This window comes from Peromyscus leucopus, chromosome 10 (genome assembly GCF_004664715.2).
Source record: "Peromyscus leucopus breed LL Stock chromosome 10, UCI_PerLeu_2.1, whole genome shotgun sequence".
Taxonomy (NCBI): domain Eukaryota; kingdom Metazoa; phylum Chordata; class Mammalia; order Rodentia; family Cricetidae; genus Peromyscus; species Peromyscus leucopus.
The window spans coordinates 22,410,597-22,428,286 of record NC_051071.1 but is presented as its reverse complement, the minus strand read 5'-3'; the positions used below and the strand labels follow the sequence as shown (position 1 = coordinate 22,428,286).

The following is a 17,690-nucleotide window of genomic DNA, read 5'->3' as shown; positions in this document are numbered from 1 at the left end:
TCCAGAATGCCATTGCTTCCAAAGATTTGCTTCAACCTTGAAAAGGTCGGTGAGAAAGTTCTGCTGGTGCTGGCAATGGTGCCAAAGGGTGTTCTGAGAAAACATGGAGTGCTGTGGGCCATGCAATGGGAAGTATGACCTAGAATCCATCCTCTTGGTGCCTTGGGATGCTGGTACTCATGTTGTTCATTCACATGACTGTCTCTTTCTCTAGACCCACAATGTTCTTGAATCCAGGTCTTTATGTTGGTGGGAATTTGTACTTTGCTGGGCATGGAATGGATACTAAAATATATTTACTGAACTGACATGCTCCAAATGATAAGAAAAAGTCTTGTTTATGAAAGCCAAGGGCTGATCAGATTCATAGAGGCCATGCTGTTGGGATAGTGGACTTTCTCTTCAGGCTTGATGAAGTTTCATGCACCCTTGTGTCCAATGCATGTCAAATGTCAAGGGTGCATGATTGTTCAAGCCTACCCAAAAATAGTGTCACACAGTGCTATTTGAACAAGGTTTGCACCTTGTGTCAAGTCCGTCGCTCCAATAATATTAAGTACACCACAGGACCCAAGTGTTAACTTGGGCAGGTCAGAAATTCAGACATAGTTATCTGTCAAGGCCTTTCTGGCTCCATTACACAGATGACCACCTATATTTGTCCTGAAAGCCAAACCCACCTCTCAACAAGATCCTATTCTCTTGCCAGGTAACATGACATTTGTGGGTCACTCACCTGGCTGCCTGGGCCCTGATGCTCACATAGAGGCCTGGGTTGGTGGAGGTACCTGGCATTATTTCTCACAGGTAATGCCTTTACCAGGGACCAGAGTTTTTCTGTACCCAGTTGTAGGAGATGGTGGCTATGCAGGTCCTGGCAGAGCTCTGACAGCTTCTTTGTAACACCCATCTATAGCCACAAAGGTCTGCCCCTAACAGGGCTGTCCTCAGTCAGCCTTAGCAAAGGCAAACACTTGAATACAGGCCTTGTGACTGTGGATGGATGGTGATCCAGCAGACCATGAAGTCATCCACTGAAGACTATTGTCCTATTCACAGGTCCCCAGGAGAGGACCATGTCATGCCATGGGGTGCACCATAGGGAACACATGCTGAAACTCTAGGACATGTCAGGTGTGGGGGTGAGAAAGACATGGCCTTTCTCTTGGTGCTCATGGGAAGTTACAGTCAAGGCGGGCAAAGAGGCTGCTTTGACTAATTTTAGAGGCTCAGGCTACCTGTAATGATTTGGTACCTGGCTATTTCAGGGGTATACAGGGAGACAGCACCCTAAAGAGAGAACCTCACTGAGGCTCTTCTTTGGTTAGTGTGCATATGAATATTGAATTTGCCACTCAGTCTTTCATTCAGAAGAGGTAGGCCCTTTAGGGACATCATTGCCAAAGACATCAGAGCATCAGAAAAAGCAATAAAAGCCATCCGCAGTGACACAGGCCTGCCATTGCAGCTTTCAGGAGTGGAGGCAGTAGGATCTCAAGTTTGAGGTCAGTTTGGACTATCTAGGAAGACCATGTCAGGGCAGGCAAGATGACTCATCAGGTAGAGGCTCTTGCCACTGAGCTTGATGGCCTAGGTTTGATTTCCAGAACCCATGTAGTGGAAGGAGAGAATTGTTTCCTACAAGTTGTCCTCTGGCCTCCACATCCACATCTGCTTTAAAAAAGAAGACCCTGTCCCCAAAGAACAAAAACCAAACAAGAGACAGAGAGAGAGAGAGAGAGAGAGAGAGAGAGAGAGAGAGAGAGAGAGAGAGAGAGAGAGAAAGCCCTAGGTGTGAGGCTCAGCTGCCTTGCATTGCTGGGCTGCTTGCCGGGCCCCATCTTTCTCACTCACAAGGTAACACAATGGACACAGGACTTGCCCAGTGTGAGGGTATCAGTGGACTTCCAGGCTCTCCTCTCGCTCTCAATGCAGTTTCTTCTTCCCTCCACACATTCAATCAATGTTCTCCAGACTTGCCTCATTCGTACAAGATGAGTCATGCCGTGGGCCTCGGGGTCACATGCGGTTTTTCTCTGGTGTCTGTAATTTCATCCTGATATTTAACTGAATATTAAAATGCTTTGCTTTAGGTACCTGGCTAACTGGGTCAGCTCATCATAGGACTCTTAAAATGCTTTGTCTGTGTTACTCAGGGTAAGACTGTGTAGTTTCAGTAGAAACAGATTGACTCAAGACGTTAATACTGCGTTATCGCCTCCATTTGTGTCTCTTAGAGATGACATGTTTGCAATGCAGCAGTTATTTCAGCTTCATCTCATTTTCTCATCTAAACACTAATTGGCCTAAGCACAATAATTTCTGCTGTTAAATTCATACATGTTAAACATTTGCTTGTTCAAATCAGCTTTTATCTATTACTGCGTGCACAAAGAGTATAGAGAATGATTCCTGCCAAATATGATTACTGCTTATCGCCTGAGATGAGCTTTTGGTCAACATAAACGCTCGTTCTTAGATTTGCACACAAGTATTGATTTACTTATAATGAGCTTGAGACAACTGAGCACAAACAATAATGTTCTGCCTTCTTCTGGAAGGAGCCTTGATGGGAGAATAAAAAAAAAAAAATGAGTGTCTGTTTTGAGGGTTTTGCTGGTGCAGTCTGGTTGCTCTGAGTGCTTCCTGGGTAGATCATCACAGTGACCTTAGATAGGCTCACCATCCCTGCTTCATGCTTGACTTAAAGAAGGTGCCAGAGTAGGTGCACATGGCCAGGGACAGCTCAATGGTGATACCACTAGCCACACCTTTGGAAGACAGCAGTCCCAAGTGCTCGCCACAGGCCCCAGTCCTTTCTAGCTGCAGAGGAGTTGTGAGCAGGCAGTAAGACCTAAGATGGTGAGGCAGAAGGGGGCTGCATGGACAGTGTCCTAATGACTTGCCCACGTGCCACCGAGCTACAAGTCAGCTTGTCCTAATTCTCAGAAGCCATATTAAAGCTAGCACCTGCTCTGCTCCAGGCTCTGATTACCCCGGCTCAGCATCGCTCAGTGACGCTAACCTGATTTCAGTGTGCTCTGCAGAGCCCTAATCACATTTGTGCAGCAGGAGGGGGCAGGAGCCACAACAAGCCTCTATCTTCAGAGCCTGCGGCCTTCCTGCTAGTGACAGAGCCTGTGTGACCTCCTCCCCTGCTGTCCCTACCCCACCAGCCCTTTCTCCTCACGTACGTGCCTTGCAGGCATTGCCCTTTGCTGATGTTATTAAGTTGGCTTTATTGGAGAAGCAAACTATCATGAAGAAAATCGAAAGAAAGAAGCTTTATTATGGGACTCAAGTCCATGGAAGGACAGAACCAGCTTTCTTGGTCAGACTCAGCCAAATATGCCTTTTATTCTCAGTAGTGGGTATCCAGCTAGAGGGGCCTGCAATTCTTGACATATCCCAGAAGGGTGCATGTGGCTGTTACACATGCATGCATGCAAATACTTATGACCACCAAAGAGCATTAGGGAACTAAGGAAAGGCCTAGCTACTACCCCTTCCCCATCCCAGTTGAATAGCCCCAAGCTGCACCTTCAAATAACAAACCATTTGCACTGTCTCACATATCCTGTGCTCTTTTACACTGATAAATGTTATCAATCCTCATTCCTTTAACAAAAAAATGCAATGCACCATGAATCCCTGCCTGTCCAACCTCAAGGATATAGTTGCTACAGTGTTGCTTAGCAACAGGCATTATTGATCCTCTCTAAAGCTGATTGCATCTTCTACTCTTGTCTGTATATGTAGCTATAAAATGGTGGAAAGACCAGGCATATCTGTATCTTTGGCATGAAAAACCTCTCCAAGAGGAAACAGTGGGTGGCTGGTCAGATATCCTCAGAGTTGGTCAAGGGACATTGAGATACAAGCGTTTGTCGAAAGTGTGAATGCATGAATGCACTGTGAGTGACACTTCCCTTTGTGCCAATGCAAAGGACTGGTGATATCTGTAGCTTCTGCCTGCAAAAGGGCCAGGACATCCTCTAATATTTTCTGAAGTTTGGTTTGTTAAAGCACAATTTAAAATAAATATTGTTTCTCTCTGCCCTTCTGCACGGAAACAAAATTCAGCTCTATTTCAGTGAAGTGTGAAGTCTTCACTTTGGCACTTGTGTTCCTCCTCTCTTGGTTTCTTCAGGTGAGCACATGAATACAGTTGACCCTCTGTATCTGAGGTTTGATTTGAGGTTGGGTTCTAACAACTTGCCACTGCGCAGGTGGCCAAGAGTCTGAGACTAAATAGGCCGAAGACCAAGGGGAAAACCAAATACTACTGTTTTGCTACACGAACATATCAATACAACGACTCATAATGACATTCTGCTATACTCATGGATCCCTGTGCTCAGTCATCATCAGAGGAGCTTCCTCCTGCAGTAGATTGGAATTAACACATAGACCCACCCACCATTGGACAGTGTGAAGAGAGTGAGAGAACTTGGAACACTCAGTTCTAAATGGGAGGTATTCATCAAATCCTTCCCCTTAAAGCTCAGGGAACCATACACAAGAGGAGGCAAAAAGATTGTAAGAGTCAGAGGGGATGAATGATGACCAAGAAACATGTCTTCCAGAAACAATAAGACTGACGTACACATGAACTCACAGAGACTGTCGCAACACATGCAGACGTGCACAGGTCCAAACCAGACAGGGTCCCAGCACTGAGACGGGGAAATAGACAGAAGCCCCCATGCCCAGCTAAGGATCTAGCTCCAGTGAACAACCACTTGCAAAGGAAAAAGTAGTTTCTCCAAGGGAGTCTCACTGGCTGTACAAACCACACTCCAAGGCAGGTCCCATGTGCAGCCGTGGTGGCCAACACAAAATGAACTCAAAAGCATTTTTGGAAGGTTTTTTTTTTTTTTTGTCTCATATTACTTTGTTTGTTTGTTTAAACTTACTGGTCTTTTGCTTGTAAATGACGGTTTCTGATTTTGTGTTTATATGGTGTGTGTGCACATGTGTAAGCATTTCTTGGGATCTTTCTTTGTTTCTCTTTTCCTTCTTTTCATTGTTAGTTTGTTCATTTTATTTTATTCTTGCTTGTTTTCCTTATTTGCCTGTTTGTTTTCTTAAGAGAGAGAAACAATGTGTGGAGTTGGAAGGGTACAGAGGTGGGGGGATCTGGTAGATGAGAGGGAAAGCCATGATTAGAATATATTGTATGAAAATAACTATTTTCAATTAAAAGTGAAATTTAAAAAATATTTGGAAAAAAAAATCCAGAAAGTTCTGAAAGGAACACTTGAATTTGCTGGGCATGAAGTACTATGTGCTAAATCCATGAATAAAAATATGTGTAGGCATTGCTTTAGACATCAGAAGCACTTAAAATATATAGAAAGGTTATATGCAAATACTGTGGGTTTCATAGAAGGCACTTGAGCATCCACAGGCTTCCTGGAAACAATATCCTGTGGATAGTGAGATACAACTCTATGCATAAACCTCTCATTTCTGTACATTTTCCACAAGCCCAATGTATATAGTGAATGTAAACATTTCATTACAAAAAAAATTAAACTGAACACAGTAATGCAGGAAATTTGAGAGTGTGCTGGTTAGTTTTTTGTCAACTTGACACAAGCTAGGGAATAGGGAACCTCAAATGAGAAAATGCTCCCATCAAATTAGCCTGTAAGCAAGTATGTGGGGGCATTTTCTTGATTAATGTGTGATGTGAGAGGGCCAAGCTCACTGTGGGAAATGCTACCTCTAAGCAGATGGTCTGGATTGTATTAGAAAACTGAGCAAGCCATGAGAACAAGCCAGTAAGCAGGATTGCTCCACGACCTCTGCTTTACTTCCTGCCCCCAGGTTTCTGACTTGAGTTCCTGCTCTGATTTCCCTTCAAATGGACTGTGATTGAGTTGTGTAAGTTAAATAAACACTCCCAGCCCCAAGCTGCATTTGGTTAGTGTTGATCACAGCATCAGAAAGCACACAAGGATGGGGGTATTATACACCATATAGAAAGAAACTGGAAAGTAGCAGAAGCTAGTCTTTTCATTTCAATCATCGTTAGGAAGAACAGAATGGCTGGGGAAATTGCTCAGTTGGTCAAGTGTCTGCCATGCAAGCATGAGGATTGGAATTTGATCCCCAGCATTCATGTACAAAGTTGGGGGAGGCAGTATGTGCCTGTAATCCCAGGGCTTGTGCAGGGAGTGAGAACAGGTGGATCCCTGGAGCTCACTCATCAACCAACCTAGTTCCGAGTTCAATGAGAGACCTTGTCTCAAAAATTCAGATGGAGAACAATTGAAGAAGATAACAAACATTGACAGCTGTTAGCCACATGTACACACACAAGGATACATGCACACATACTACTGCATGTACATATGTACACATGCATGCACATGAACATACATATACTACACCACACACAAACAAAGAAAGAAGAGAAACTCTGGTATATGTTACAATATGGAAGAATGCTGAAGACCTTACGCTAAGTGGAAAATACCTTTCATGAAAAGAGGTACCTTAAGGTACTTGGAACAATAAAATTCATAGGCACACAAAATACAAGAGTGATTTTTAGGGGCTTAGGGGAGTGGAAGTTATTATTTAATGGACACAAAATTTGAATCTTGTGAGAAGAAAAGACTTTTGTGCATTGACAAATGGTAATAACTACATATATACTAATCGTTTGAACATAGTTTAGTAAGTTATATATACAGGTGCAGAGTTGCAAAGAAAAGTTGTAACATTAGCTTTTGGAGTAAAACAATAGCAATGATTATTCTGAAAGCTCATATTTCATAACACACACCCAGATGGTCCCTGGCTTACAGTGGTGCAACTTCAGACTTTTCAAACTTATGACAGTGTGGCAGTGATACACAGCAGAAACTTCAGGCTTAATGTACTAAACAGCACTGAAAATCGCATTTGGAAGTGGTTAATGTATTTTATACTATGTGTATTTTCTCCAAATCAAAAACGAAAAAAAAAAAATCACAGAGTGGGGACAACATAGCAATAACAAAATAACTTTTCATGATGCTGAAGAGTCAGTTTGTTCCCTCAAGGAAACAGCAGCCCTTATTGGTATGCATCCCTCAACAAAATACATGAATTAAAAATTGATAGACCTGCAGAAAAAAACAGATGAGCCAACCCTCATAGTTAAAGACTCTTAATACTCTTCTACCAGGAATAGATAGATCCAAGAGACAGAAATTTGATAAAGATGTACTTGAATTGAGGAGTACCATCAATCATTTGATCTAATTAAATCTGTAAAATAGTTCACATAATGATCATAGAATATATCTTCTTTGCATGTTTACGTGGAACATTCACTAACACAAGCCACATCCTGGGCCATAAAACACATCTCAATAAATTTGAAAGAATAGATATTGTACAAGATACGTTTTTAAATTACAGTGGAATTTAAGGAGAAATCACTGACCAAAAGATAGCTAGATTATATCCCAAACTCTGAATAATCATAAAAACCCATTTCTAAATGTCAAAGGAAAATTCTCAAGAAATTCTAAAAAGTACTTTAGCTCTTAGAAAATGACACTACAATTCAAGATAATTTATCAAGATAGTGAAATTGCTTAGAGATTTATAGCATTGAATGCATCTACTAGAATAAAGTAAGTCTAAAATCTATAGCCCAAGTAATCACCTTAGAAAACTAGTAAAAGAAGAAAATTAAGTGCAAAGTGAACATAAGAAAATAAAAAGAAATACCAATAAATCAATGAAATAGGAAATAGTAAAAAGTTGATTCTTTGAAAAGATCAATAAACGTGATAGACTTTTAGCCAGATTAGCTAGGACAAAACAACAAAGACACAAATGATTAACATCAAAATTGAAACTGGAACCATCACTGCTGATCTGATTGGCATTGAAAAGATAATAAAGAATATTATGGGCTCTGATTTCATAGACATTAAAGGGGTAATAAGGAATATCATGGGCTTGGTGTCCACAAATTTAAAGACTCAAATCAAATGCATAAATTTCTTGAGAGATTTAACGTAAATCTTACATAAAGGTAAATAAATACTGTCAGTAGAGCTGTATGCATTGAAATTGTGTCTCTAGTCAGTAACTTGCAAAAAACGACAGCACACCATGCCCAACTGGGCTCCTCAGTTGCTCCACTGAAAATTTCAGAAAGAAACATGAAGAAACCATAGCTCACTCTATAATATTAACATTACCATAATACCCAAACTGTACACAACAACATCAGGAAAGGATGTGATAGTCAAGCATATGTCATAAATATAGATGTATGAATCTTCAATAAAATATTAGCAAAATGAACCCAACAGTAAGAAAAGAATTATATATACTACAACCAAGTGTGCTTTACTTCAGATGTAACGGCTGGTTGAATGTTTGAAAACAAATAAATATCATCTGGCTAAAGAAAAGAAATTATATCATTATATATGAACTGAAGCAATATCATCTTTTAGCATAGTAAGATGATACAAAACTTCCTCAACTTGGTAATATCCACGAGTCTCACAGTTGACACTAATAATTGAATCTAAAGTTTATAATCAAGAGTCAAAAGACTCAAAATGAAAACAGAGTTAATTTTAAATAATAGTATCAGAGTTCTGATCCCACTTTTGCCAACTTACTATAAACCTGCAATAACCAGGACAGTATGGTCTTAGAAAAAGGAAGAAAAAAGCCAGACCAATGGACCAGAAATGGGTCTACACATGTAAGCCAAGCGTTGACAAAGGAGGAAAGGCAGTTTAATGGAGGAAGTACAGTCTTTCAACAGATGACTCTGGAACAATGGCCCACCACAACACACACACACATACGCACACCCTCGAAGGACTCTAAACACATTTTAGACTCCTTTCACAAAAAATCAGCTGAAAACAGATGATAGACTTTTAAAGTAAGAAACTACAAAGCTCCTAGAATGTAACTCTGGAGAAAATCTATCTGGTCATGGTGTGGAATCACTTGGCTGGAGTCCCTTTGTTCTGTTTACACAGAAATAATGTGTAGCCAAGGAGACAACCTTCAAGTCCTGGGCGCCTTTGTTTCCCTTGGTGTTTTGCAGCAGTGAGTGATGGCCGTAAGCAGGTGGGAGCAGCAGCTGGTGGTACCTTCTAGTGTTACAGTCTTCATGCATGCCTCGGATATCAGGACTCTAAGCCCTGTACGTGCTGCAGCTCTTGTGTAAGCCTAGAAAGCTGGGATTTTTCAGCCCTTGGTTGTAATTAGGGTTGAAGTTTGTGGGCAGCAGGAGTATAAGGATTTCTCAGTTCTTGACAGCAACCAGTGTCACAGATCTTGTGTAGGCCAAGGAAGTTGGGATTCCTTAACACACACACCCCTCCCAACCCCGTCCTCCAGTGTTACGTGCTAGCCCTGGGGCATCCGAGACCCTTGGTCCTAAAGATCTGACAGTTCTCTGGAATTCCTCTGGCAAGCAGGGCCTGCAGTTTTTCTTTTCTGACACCCGAGAGTCTTTTATCCTCCTTCAGTCTCAGCTGTCCACCCTCTCTTGTCGCCCCTCTCCTTCGGCCCCTCCTCGGCCCACCCTAGCTGCTCTCAGACTGGTCATCGGATTCTTCTTCAGCTGCCCAGCAGCTGCCTTGCCTCTTTCACAGCCCAGCCTGCCAACTGCTCAGCTGTCCCTGCCCCTGCCCCTCGGCAGCTTTCGCCATCACTGCGCCTCTGCCCTCTCTGTTGCTCAGCCACGCTAACTGAAGGGAAAGAGTGCCGGAGAGAATCCTTTTATTAGGCCTAATGTGGCAACGCCAGAGAAGGCAACACAAGAGACTATAATCCGAGTTGACACACTTAGTGAACCTGGGAAGCCTGGGAGTAGAGCCTGAGAGGAGGCATTTAGGCAGAAACTGCCATTTGTTTTGGACCAACACAGCCCTGTCTCTTAGCACCAATCACACCATTGAGACTTCTGCGGGGATCAGTTACCACCAGTCACAGCGGTTCCTTTGCTAGGCCAGCAGAGCCGTGGTTTCCTTTTGGCCTGGGTGGAAATGGTTGCACGGTTAAAGAGAGCTCATGGAAGCTTGTGATAACAAAGAGGCTGGCACAAATGGTTTCAATCAGTCCTTGCTGAAGCAGTAGTCGGGGCGATCAACTAAGGCTGGCTTGTCGTTTTCCTAGGGTGCCTGTGAAATGTTCGCAATGGCTGGCGCTGGCACAAGGGCAGTTGACTATCTGACTGACAGTTCTGCTGCGGCTGGGGCAGCCAGGGAGCGTCTAATGCTGCTAGTTAGGGAGTCAAATCATGCCATGTGTCTGCATGTTTCATTACTTATGAGAAAATGAACATCACAAGGAGTACTTAAAGACTTTGTCATTTAACACTAACAGTGTTTTGTTGTTACTGTTTTGTGTTTGTTTTTTATAAACAGTATTTAACACTACTCCAGGGAGGAAAAGGGCCCTCTCACCATTTTATGTATAATACCAAAGGCCTGATGGATAAAGGAAAGAATGGATAAATTGCACTTTACTGAAATTAGATATCTGTCTCACCAAAGACAAAAGACACAATTCAGAGTGTAGAATAACAAGCTACAGACTGGGAGCAGACATTTGGAAAACATGCAAGTCGGTATGGAAACTTTCTGTTCTATTTTTCTTCTGGGAAGCTGGGCTATGGCTTGAATGTGGAATGTCCCTCATAGGCTTATGTGTTTCAACACTTGCACAGATGGTGGTACAGCTTTAGAATGCTGTAGAACATTCCGGACATGGGGCCTCGCTATGGGAAGTGGGTCATGGTGGGGCAGGCCTTATGAGTTCTTGGCCAGCTCCCTTCTAGCCTGAGCTCTCTGCTTTTTGATGCTGATATGATTGAACAGCTGTCTCGCATTCCAACAGCCCTGCAAGCGGCTCCTGCTGCCACCTGATAGGCTGTGTTCCCTAAACCTTGAGCCAAAATAATCCCTTCCTTCTTAAATTATTTCTGTTAGGTATTCTGGCAGAGCAGCAACCTAAAACTGCTCTATCAAAATCAATCTGTTACTTAAAAAGAAAAAAAAAAAAAATCAACCCAGGCTTGACATTGGTGGGTTCTCAGGGAGAAAGGATCAGTTTTCTTGAAGGGTGCAGCTTCTGGTATCCCAACTGTGTTCCAGTGGGTGGCCCACACCCATAAATATCTGGGCAACACAAAGTAGACTTGGTGGGTTATTTAAAAAGAAAAAAAAAAGACCTAAGTTTGGGGGTACACAGGGAGATGTGGGTAGTTCAGAAAAGAATTAGGGAGAGAATTGGGGGTTAATATGACCAAAGTGCATTGTACAAAATTCTCAAAGAATTCATCTAAAAATTTATTTAAAAAAGAAAAAATTAAAAATCACCGTAAGGGCTGGAAAGATGGCTCAGCAGCTAAGAGCACATACTGTTTTTGCAGAAGATCCAATTTCAGTTACCCATTATGGGGCAGCTCACAGCTACTTGTAACTAACTGTAGCTCCAAAGGAATCCAACACCTTCTTCTGGATTCTGGGGATACGTGCATATACCCCCCACACATACATATACACATACATATAGCTATACATACCCACATACACATACACATATTTCCACACACAGACACAGACACACACACACACACACACACACACACACACACACACACACACTTAAAGAAATAAATCTTTAAAAATACATCAACTATTTAGAACATGGGCAAAAGAAATGACTTTACATTTTACAAAAAAAAAAAAAAAATGTATGGACGGTGCCTATCCACATGAAGAGATATTTAACACTGTTAGTCACCCGAGAAATGGTTGTTGTGTCCTTAGGAGATATTGCTACACTCCTATCGACAGAACTAAAATAAAAAATAATGACAACACCAAATGCCTGTGAGGAAGCAAAGGAACCTAAACTTTTCAAGCTACATAGTGGATATGTAAAACAAAATAGTCAGTCTAGAGAACATTTTATTGGTTTCTTTAAAAATGTATCCCAAAGAAATGAAAACATTTCTCTATCCAAATATCTGTGCATAACTGTTCACAGATGTTTTATTTGCAGTAGTTGGAAAATGAGAGCAATCAAAGTACTTCTCAGTAGGTGATGGACGAACACAGTTGGATACCAAGTCTGGGGTACAGCAGTAAGAAGGAACACGCGAGAGACACCTGGGTGGATCGCAAAGGCACACGATTGAGTGAAAAGATACTAATCTCAACTTTTCACTTACTTTATGATCCCATTTCTACAACATCCTCAACATCACCGAAATCTAGAACACCAAACAGATTGTGAGGATAATGGGAGACAAGAAAGTGAGAGCAAAGAAAAGAACCACAGGGAATAGATCCTTTTAGAAACAAAACATTTCAGGATTTTAGCTAACAGAATAGTTAGGGGGCTCTATAGCTGTAATGATAGAACTAACACAGTAAACTGTTGTCAATTTCTTGGTTCTAATATTATCTTTTAATTATAGGAATTGTAATACTTGGGGGCAAAAGTGATAGGCATAGAATTGCTTTGTTTTAATTTTTTAAAATTTCTTTTATTATTTTAAATTATGTGTTTGTGTCTGTGTCTAGGTATGCGTATATGAGTGCAAGCACCCACAGAGGCCAATGCCATTCGGTCTTCCTGGAGTTGGAGTTGTAAGCAGTTATGAACCACCTGACATAGATGTTGGGAACCAAAGATGAGACACACAGAAAGGAGCGGAGCCAACATTCAGGGGGGAAAATGTAAGTACATGTAATCATAGTCCAAGAATGAAAAGAGGGAGAAATTGAGAAGAAGTAAACTATGAGAAGACAATGATATCAGAACCCACCTTAGACTCAAGAAATCCCATGAAATGGAAATAGAGTAAGTATCGTGTAAAACTGCCCAACAGTATAGATGAAAAACAAATATTATAAGCCACTGGGAATGCCACTCTCCCCTTTTTCTCAATGCAAACAACAATAATACTGACAAGTGACGTCTCCCCAGACATCACAGAAGGAAGTCAATGAACAGAGACATGCTTTCTCCTTAGCATCCTATGCTCAGCTGAGATGGTTAGTATTGATCCTCACCTTGACAGGATCTAGAGTCACCTGAGAGATAGGCCTCTGGGAAAGCCTGTGGGGGATTACCTTGATTGTGCTAACTGAAATGGGAAGACCTGTCTTAATTGTAGGCAGGACCATTCCCTGGGTGGGAGATCCGGACTGTCAAAAGCGGAAAAAACAATCTGAACACGAGTGTGCTCGCATGCATTGCTTTTGATGTACTGCCCTTGAACTATGAGCTGGAAATACAGAACATGCAGAGGCTCTCGGGAGATGGCTAGGCTGTTTAAGAACACTGGCTACTCTTCCAGGGGACTGTCGTTTGATCCCCAGCACCCACACGGGGGCTCACAACTATCTGTAACTCCAGTTTCAGGGGATCTGATGCCCTTGACCTCCAGGGACACTAGACACAGAGTACATCCACGTGAAACACAAAATAAAATGAAAATCTTAAAAATGGAAACAAAAGCTCCCCCTGTCCTTAGGTTGTTTTTTGTCTGTGTATTTTATCAGTAAAAATATCTTTCAAAAGTAAATGGAAAATAAAGATGTTCTCATGGAAATAAAAGCAGTAGGCCACACTGTCAACTCACTAGAATAAATTCTAAATGTTTTCCACACAGAAGAAAATAAGAAATATAAAATAAATGAATGTTAATGAGACCGATATAGTAGGTTTATCTAACTTTATGTTGCTCTTGTAAAATTGCAGTATCTAGTAGAGTTTAAAAACATGTAGATTTAAATGTATACTAATAATCACACAAAAGGTGATAGGGAGATATAACAAGATAATATATAACCAACAAGATTAAAGTGAAGAGAATGGAACAATATAAAAACACTCAATTTTTTAAAAGTAAAAAAAAAAGTAGAGAAAAAAGTGTAAGAAGTGAACCAAACAGAAAACAAACACCCAGATGGTCCGTAACATCTAAATCCATCAGTAATTAATTTCGGTGTAAATGGAGAAATTGGTGATAGCTGTTATAGAGGAAGAGAGTACTTCCTAACAGCAAGCCGTTCTTCATCAAGAAATGAGACTTCCAGTGTGTTTCCAGCACCATTTGTTGAAGATGCTGTGCCTTTTCTCCAGGTGGGTTTTGTCTTTTTTTTTTTTTTTTTAAAGATGTATTTATTATGTATACAGTCTGTCTATATACCAGAAGAGGGCACCAGATCTCATTACAGATGGCTGTGAGGCACCATGTGGTTGCTGGGAATTGAACTCAGGACCTCTGGAATAGCAGTCAGTGCTCTTAACCTCTGAGCCATCTCTCCAGCCCTAATGGGGTTTATGTCTTTTGAATGTTTGCCAAAAATCAGGTGGCTGTAGGTGCCATGTTACCTAGAAATTTAATCCTTATTTCACACCCTGCAAAAAGATCAATTCTAAATGCACCAAAGACCTTAATGCTGTACCCAAAATATCTAGAGGGGACAATAAGAAACACAGGTCAGGCTATAGACTCAGGTGTGGATTTCTGTACGGGACCCCAGCTGTCCAGGAAATAAGGCCAACTATCAAAAAGCTGGATAGCATGCAATTAAAAAGATTCTACGCTTAACTGGACATTGAGTGAAGGAGCAACATAGAGAAGGACAGAAACCCTTTGCCAGCTGTGCATCTGACAAAGGATCGGTGTCTAGGATGTAGGATAAGGTGCTAAAAACCCTAAACATCAAGAAAACAAACAACTCAATTAAAAATGGGCTAAACACGGAACAGAGAGTTCTCCAATGAAGAAACATTCTTAGCCATCAGGGAAATGCAAATTAAAACTGCTTTGGTATTTCATCTTGCCCCATTCACCAAGGCCAAAATAAATAAATGAGAGCAGATACTTCGGAGAATGTGAGAAAAGGGAAGCACTACTCACTGTCGGTGGGAGTGCAAGCTGCCACAGCCACAGTGGAAATCAGCAAGAGATCTGGACTGTCAAAAGTGAAAAATGGAGCCGTAGAACTGCCTTGTGACCCGGCTATTATCATTCCAGGGCATACGCCCAAAGGACTCTCTCTATCCTACTACAGAGATAATCGCTCGTCCATTTTCATTGCTGCTGTATTCACAACTGCTAGGAAATGTCTCCCATATTTGGGGCCTAGCAGCAACCTTCAGATACGTGTGTTTACCGTGGAGTATTTAGAGAAGAAGCCAGGAAAGTAGACACTGACTGCTGAGGGGGAGAGGGAGAAATAGAGAGCTTAAGGATAAGAGGATAGTAGAATATGGTGGTATGAAGGTGGGTAGGAGAATAATGAGGCAGGAAGAATTACATGGGGAGAGAGATGGGAGTGTAGTGTGAAGCAGGGGCGTGGGGAGGGATAATTTGACACTGAGAGCAGCTTAAAAATTCCACACGGGTGCCGGGCCATGGTGGTGCACGCCTTTGATCCCAGCGCTTGGGAGGCAGAGCCAGGCGGATCTCTGTGAGTTCAAGGCCAGCCTGGTGTACAGAGCAAGATCCAGGACAGACACCAAAACTACACAGAGAAACCCTGTCTCAAAAAACAAAAACAAAACAAAACAAAAAAATCCACTTAGAAGGCTACTATCTCATAAACTTACTAAAAGTAATAATAATAGAAGAGTTTGGGTATAGGCACCCTATGCAAGGGGTTAAGGCTACTCCAAGAAACCCTGGGTTCCATCCCCAGCACCAAAAAATAAAAAGGAAAAAAGGGATTCTCAACAACTTTCTCAAACCCAGATGCACACTAGAATCTTGCTATTAAATATGACCTATTCCTGATTCTACCCATAGACATGCTTCCAAAATTATCCTGGAGTCAACATTCCTAAAGCTCCCTTGATAAAACTGTGTAGCCAGACAGAATACCCATAGAGCCACAGTAATGACACTCCAATTGCTTCAAACATGACATATTAGTCCCAGGCAGAACATACTGCTGTGGCTACGTCAGAAACATGACAAGTCTCAAACTCCAGGTGCATCCCCCATTAGAATGCATATCTAGGCATAAAAGAATCAGCATGCCATTTGGCTAGTTAGTTTTACATGGGAGGGATAATTCATTGTTTGCTCACAACAAAAGAACCTTCTTAGTATCTGCTGAGAGCAACAAACCCAGGCAGTAAAGCCTACAGTGGTTATTTTTTAAATATAATTTCATTAATTTTATTCTTTGCGACTATCACACATGTATATAATACATTCTGTTTACTTTCACACCCCCATTCTCTCCGATCTCCTTTCTTCCCCTGACATTCCCCCTTAGAAGTCTCTTCTTTACATTCGATGTTGTTTTGTTTTGTCTTGTGACCCACACTGATTTTGATGGTGGCTGACTGTGTGACTACAAGCTTTGGAGCATCCTTTGGAGTGTGAGGAGCTCACCTGTGGGTATATGTGTAACTTAGTTTCTTTCTGTTGCTGTAATAGAACACCATGACTAAGGCAGAGAAGGAAGAGTTTATCTGAGCTTACTGTTGCAGAAGCTTAGTGTCCAAAATGGCAGCGTGACAGCATGCAACAGACATAGTAGCAGTGGCAGGAATGTAAGAATTCACATCTTGAGCCTCAAGCATGAGGCAGAGAGAGTGAACTGGAAATACCTAAGACTTTTCTTTTTCTCAAAGCTCACTCCTAGTGAAAGGCACCACCAAAACTCTGTGTCACCAAGTGTTCAAATGCCTGGAGTGAGGAGGTAATTTCTCCTTCAAGTCTACAACAAGTGAAGACAATGACTACCTCTTCCCAGAACATGCACGCACGCACGCACGCACGCATGCCTCAAACTCTACCTAGACCCACATAGAACCCATTGCCATCTCCAACAAGCATTGAACTTACAAAGAATGGAATCAGGCCAGCTGCTTTGTCTTGCTCCAGGGCCTTCTGAAGAGCAGAAGCTCTCATGGAGTAGTTGCCATCTGAAGGGATTGTTTTTAACTTTACTCCACCAATTAATCCTGCTCTTTCCACAGAGGAGTGTGCCTGCAAGGAAAACAGGTAGGGCTGAGTCTGTGAGGGTGTGTTCCCATGGCTCCTGAGGCACTGGCTCTGCAGAGCTCCGGGCCTGGGCTCTTGATGCCCCGTGAAGGGGACAGAGTTGATTTCTTCTCCTCCTTCTTTATGAAGTCACCTCTTTCCTGGACTTGTTTCCATCCGGGAAATTTGCTTTTCAATCTAAGGAATCAAACACTCCCAGAGTGAGGTGTTGGCTCTCTATTGATTAAGGTTTTTATTCGTTTGTGTGACTTTAAATACATATGGAGTTAAATATATGGCAATATGTACACCAAAGGTGACAGGGTTGTATAATAAAAGAATATGTTGGGTAGTGGTGGCCGATGCATTTAATCCCAGCACTTGGGAAGCCGAGTTTGGGTCCAGCTTGAACTATAGAGCGAGTTCCCAGCACTTGGGAAGCTGAGTTTGAGTTGAGACTAAACTACAGAGGGAGTTCCAAAACAGCCAGGGCTGCACAAAGAAACTCTGCTTTGAAAAAGAAAACAAACAACAAAAAAGAATATACAACTAACAGGATTAAAATGAAGAAAAAGGAACAATATAAAATAGTTAATCACAAAGTCAAGTAAATAAAATAAGTGAGCTAAAACTACTCAATTTCTATTTGCAGGGTTTTATGAGCAGTATAATGAACTCCAAGTCAGTC

At 41.7% G+C, this 17,690-nt stretch overlaps 1 protein-coding gene across 2 annotated transcripts in view; it reads right to left on the bottom strand.

The window, feature by feature from the left end:
• The window catches only part of Ddc (dopa decarboxylase), an 87,272-nt gene that overhangs the window by 33,552 nt on the left and 36,030 nt on the right, over positions 1-17,690 (bottom strand). For both annotated transcript variants that reach the window (XM_037208972.1, XM_028882965.2), the window contains exon 6: positions 16,865-17,008. In XM_037208972.1, coding sequence (XP_037064867.1) covers positions 16,865-17,008 — 144 coding nt within the window. The remainder of the gene's footprint in view (positions 1-16,864; positions 17,009-17,690) is intronic.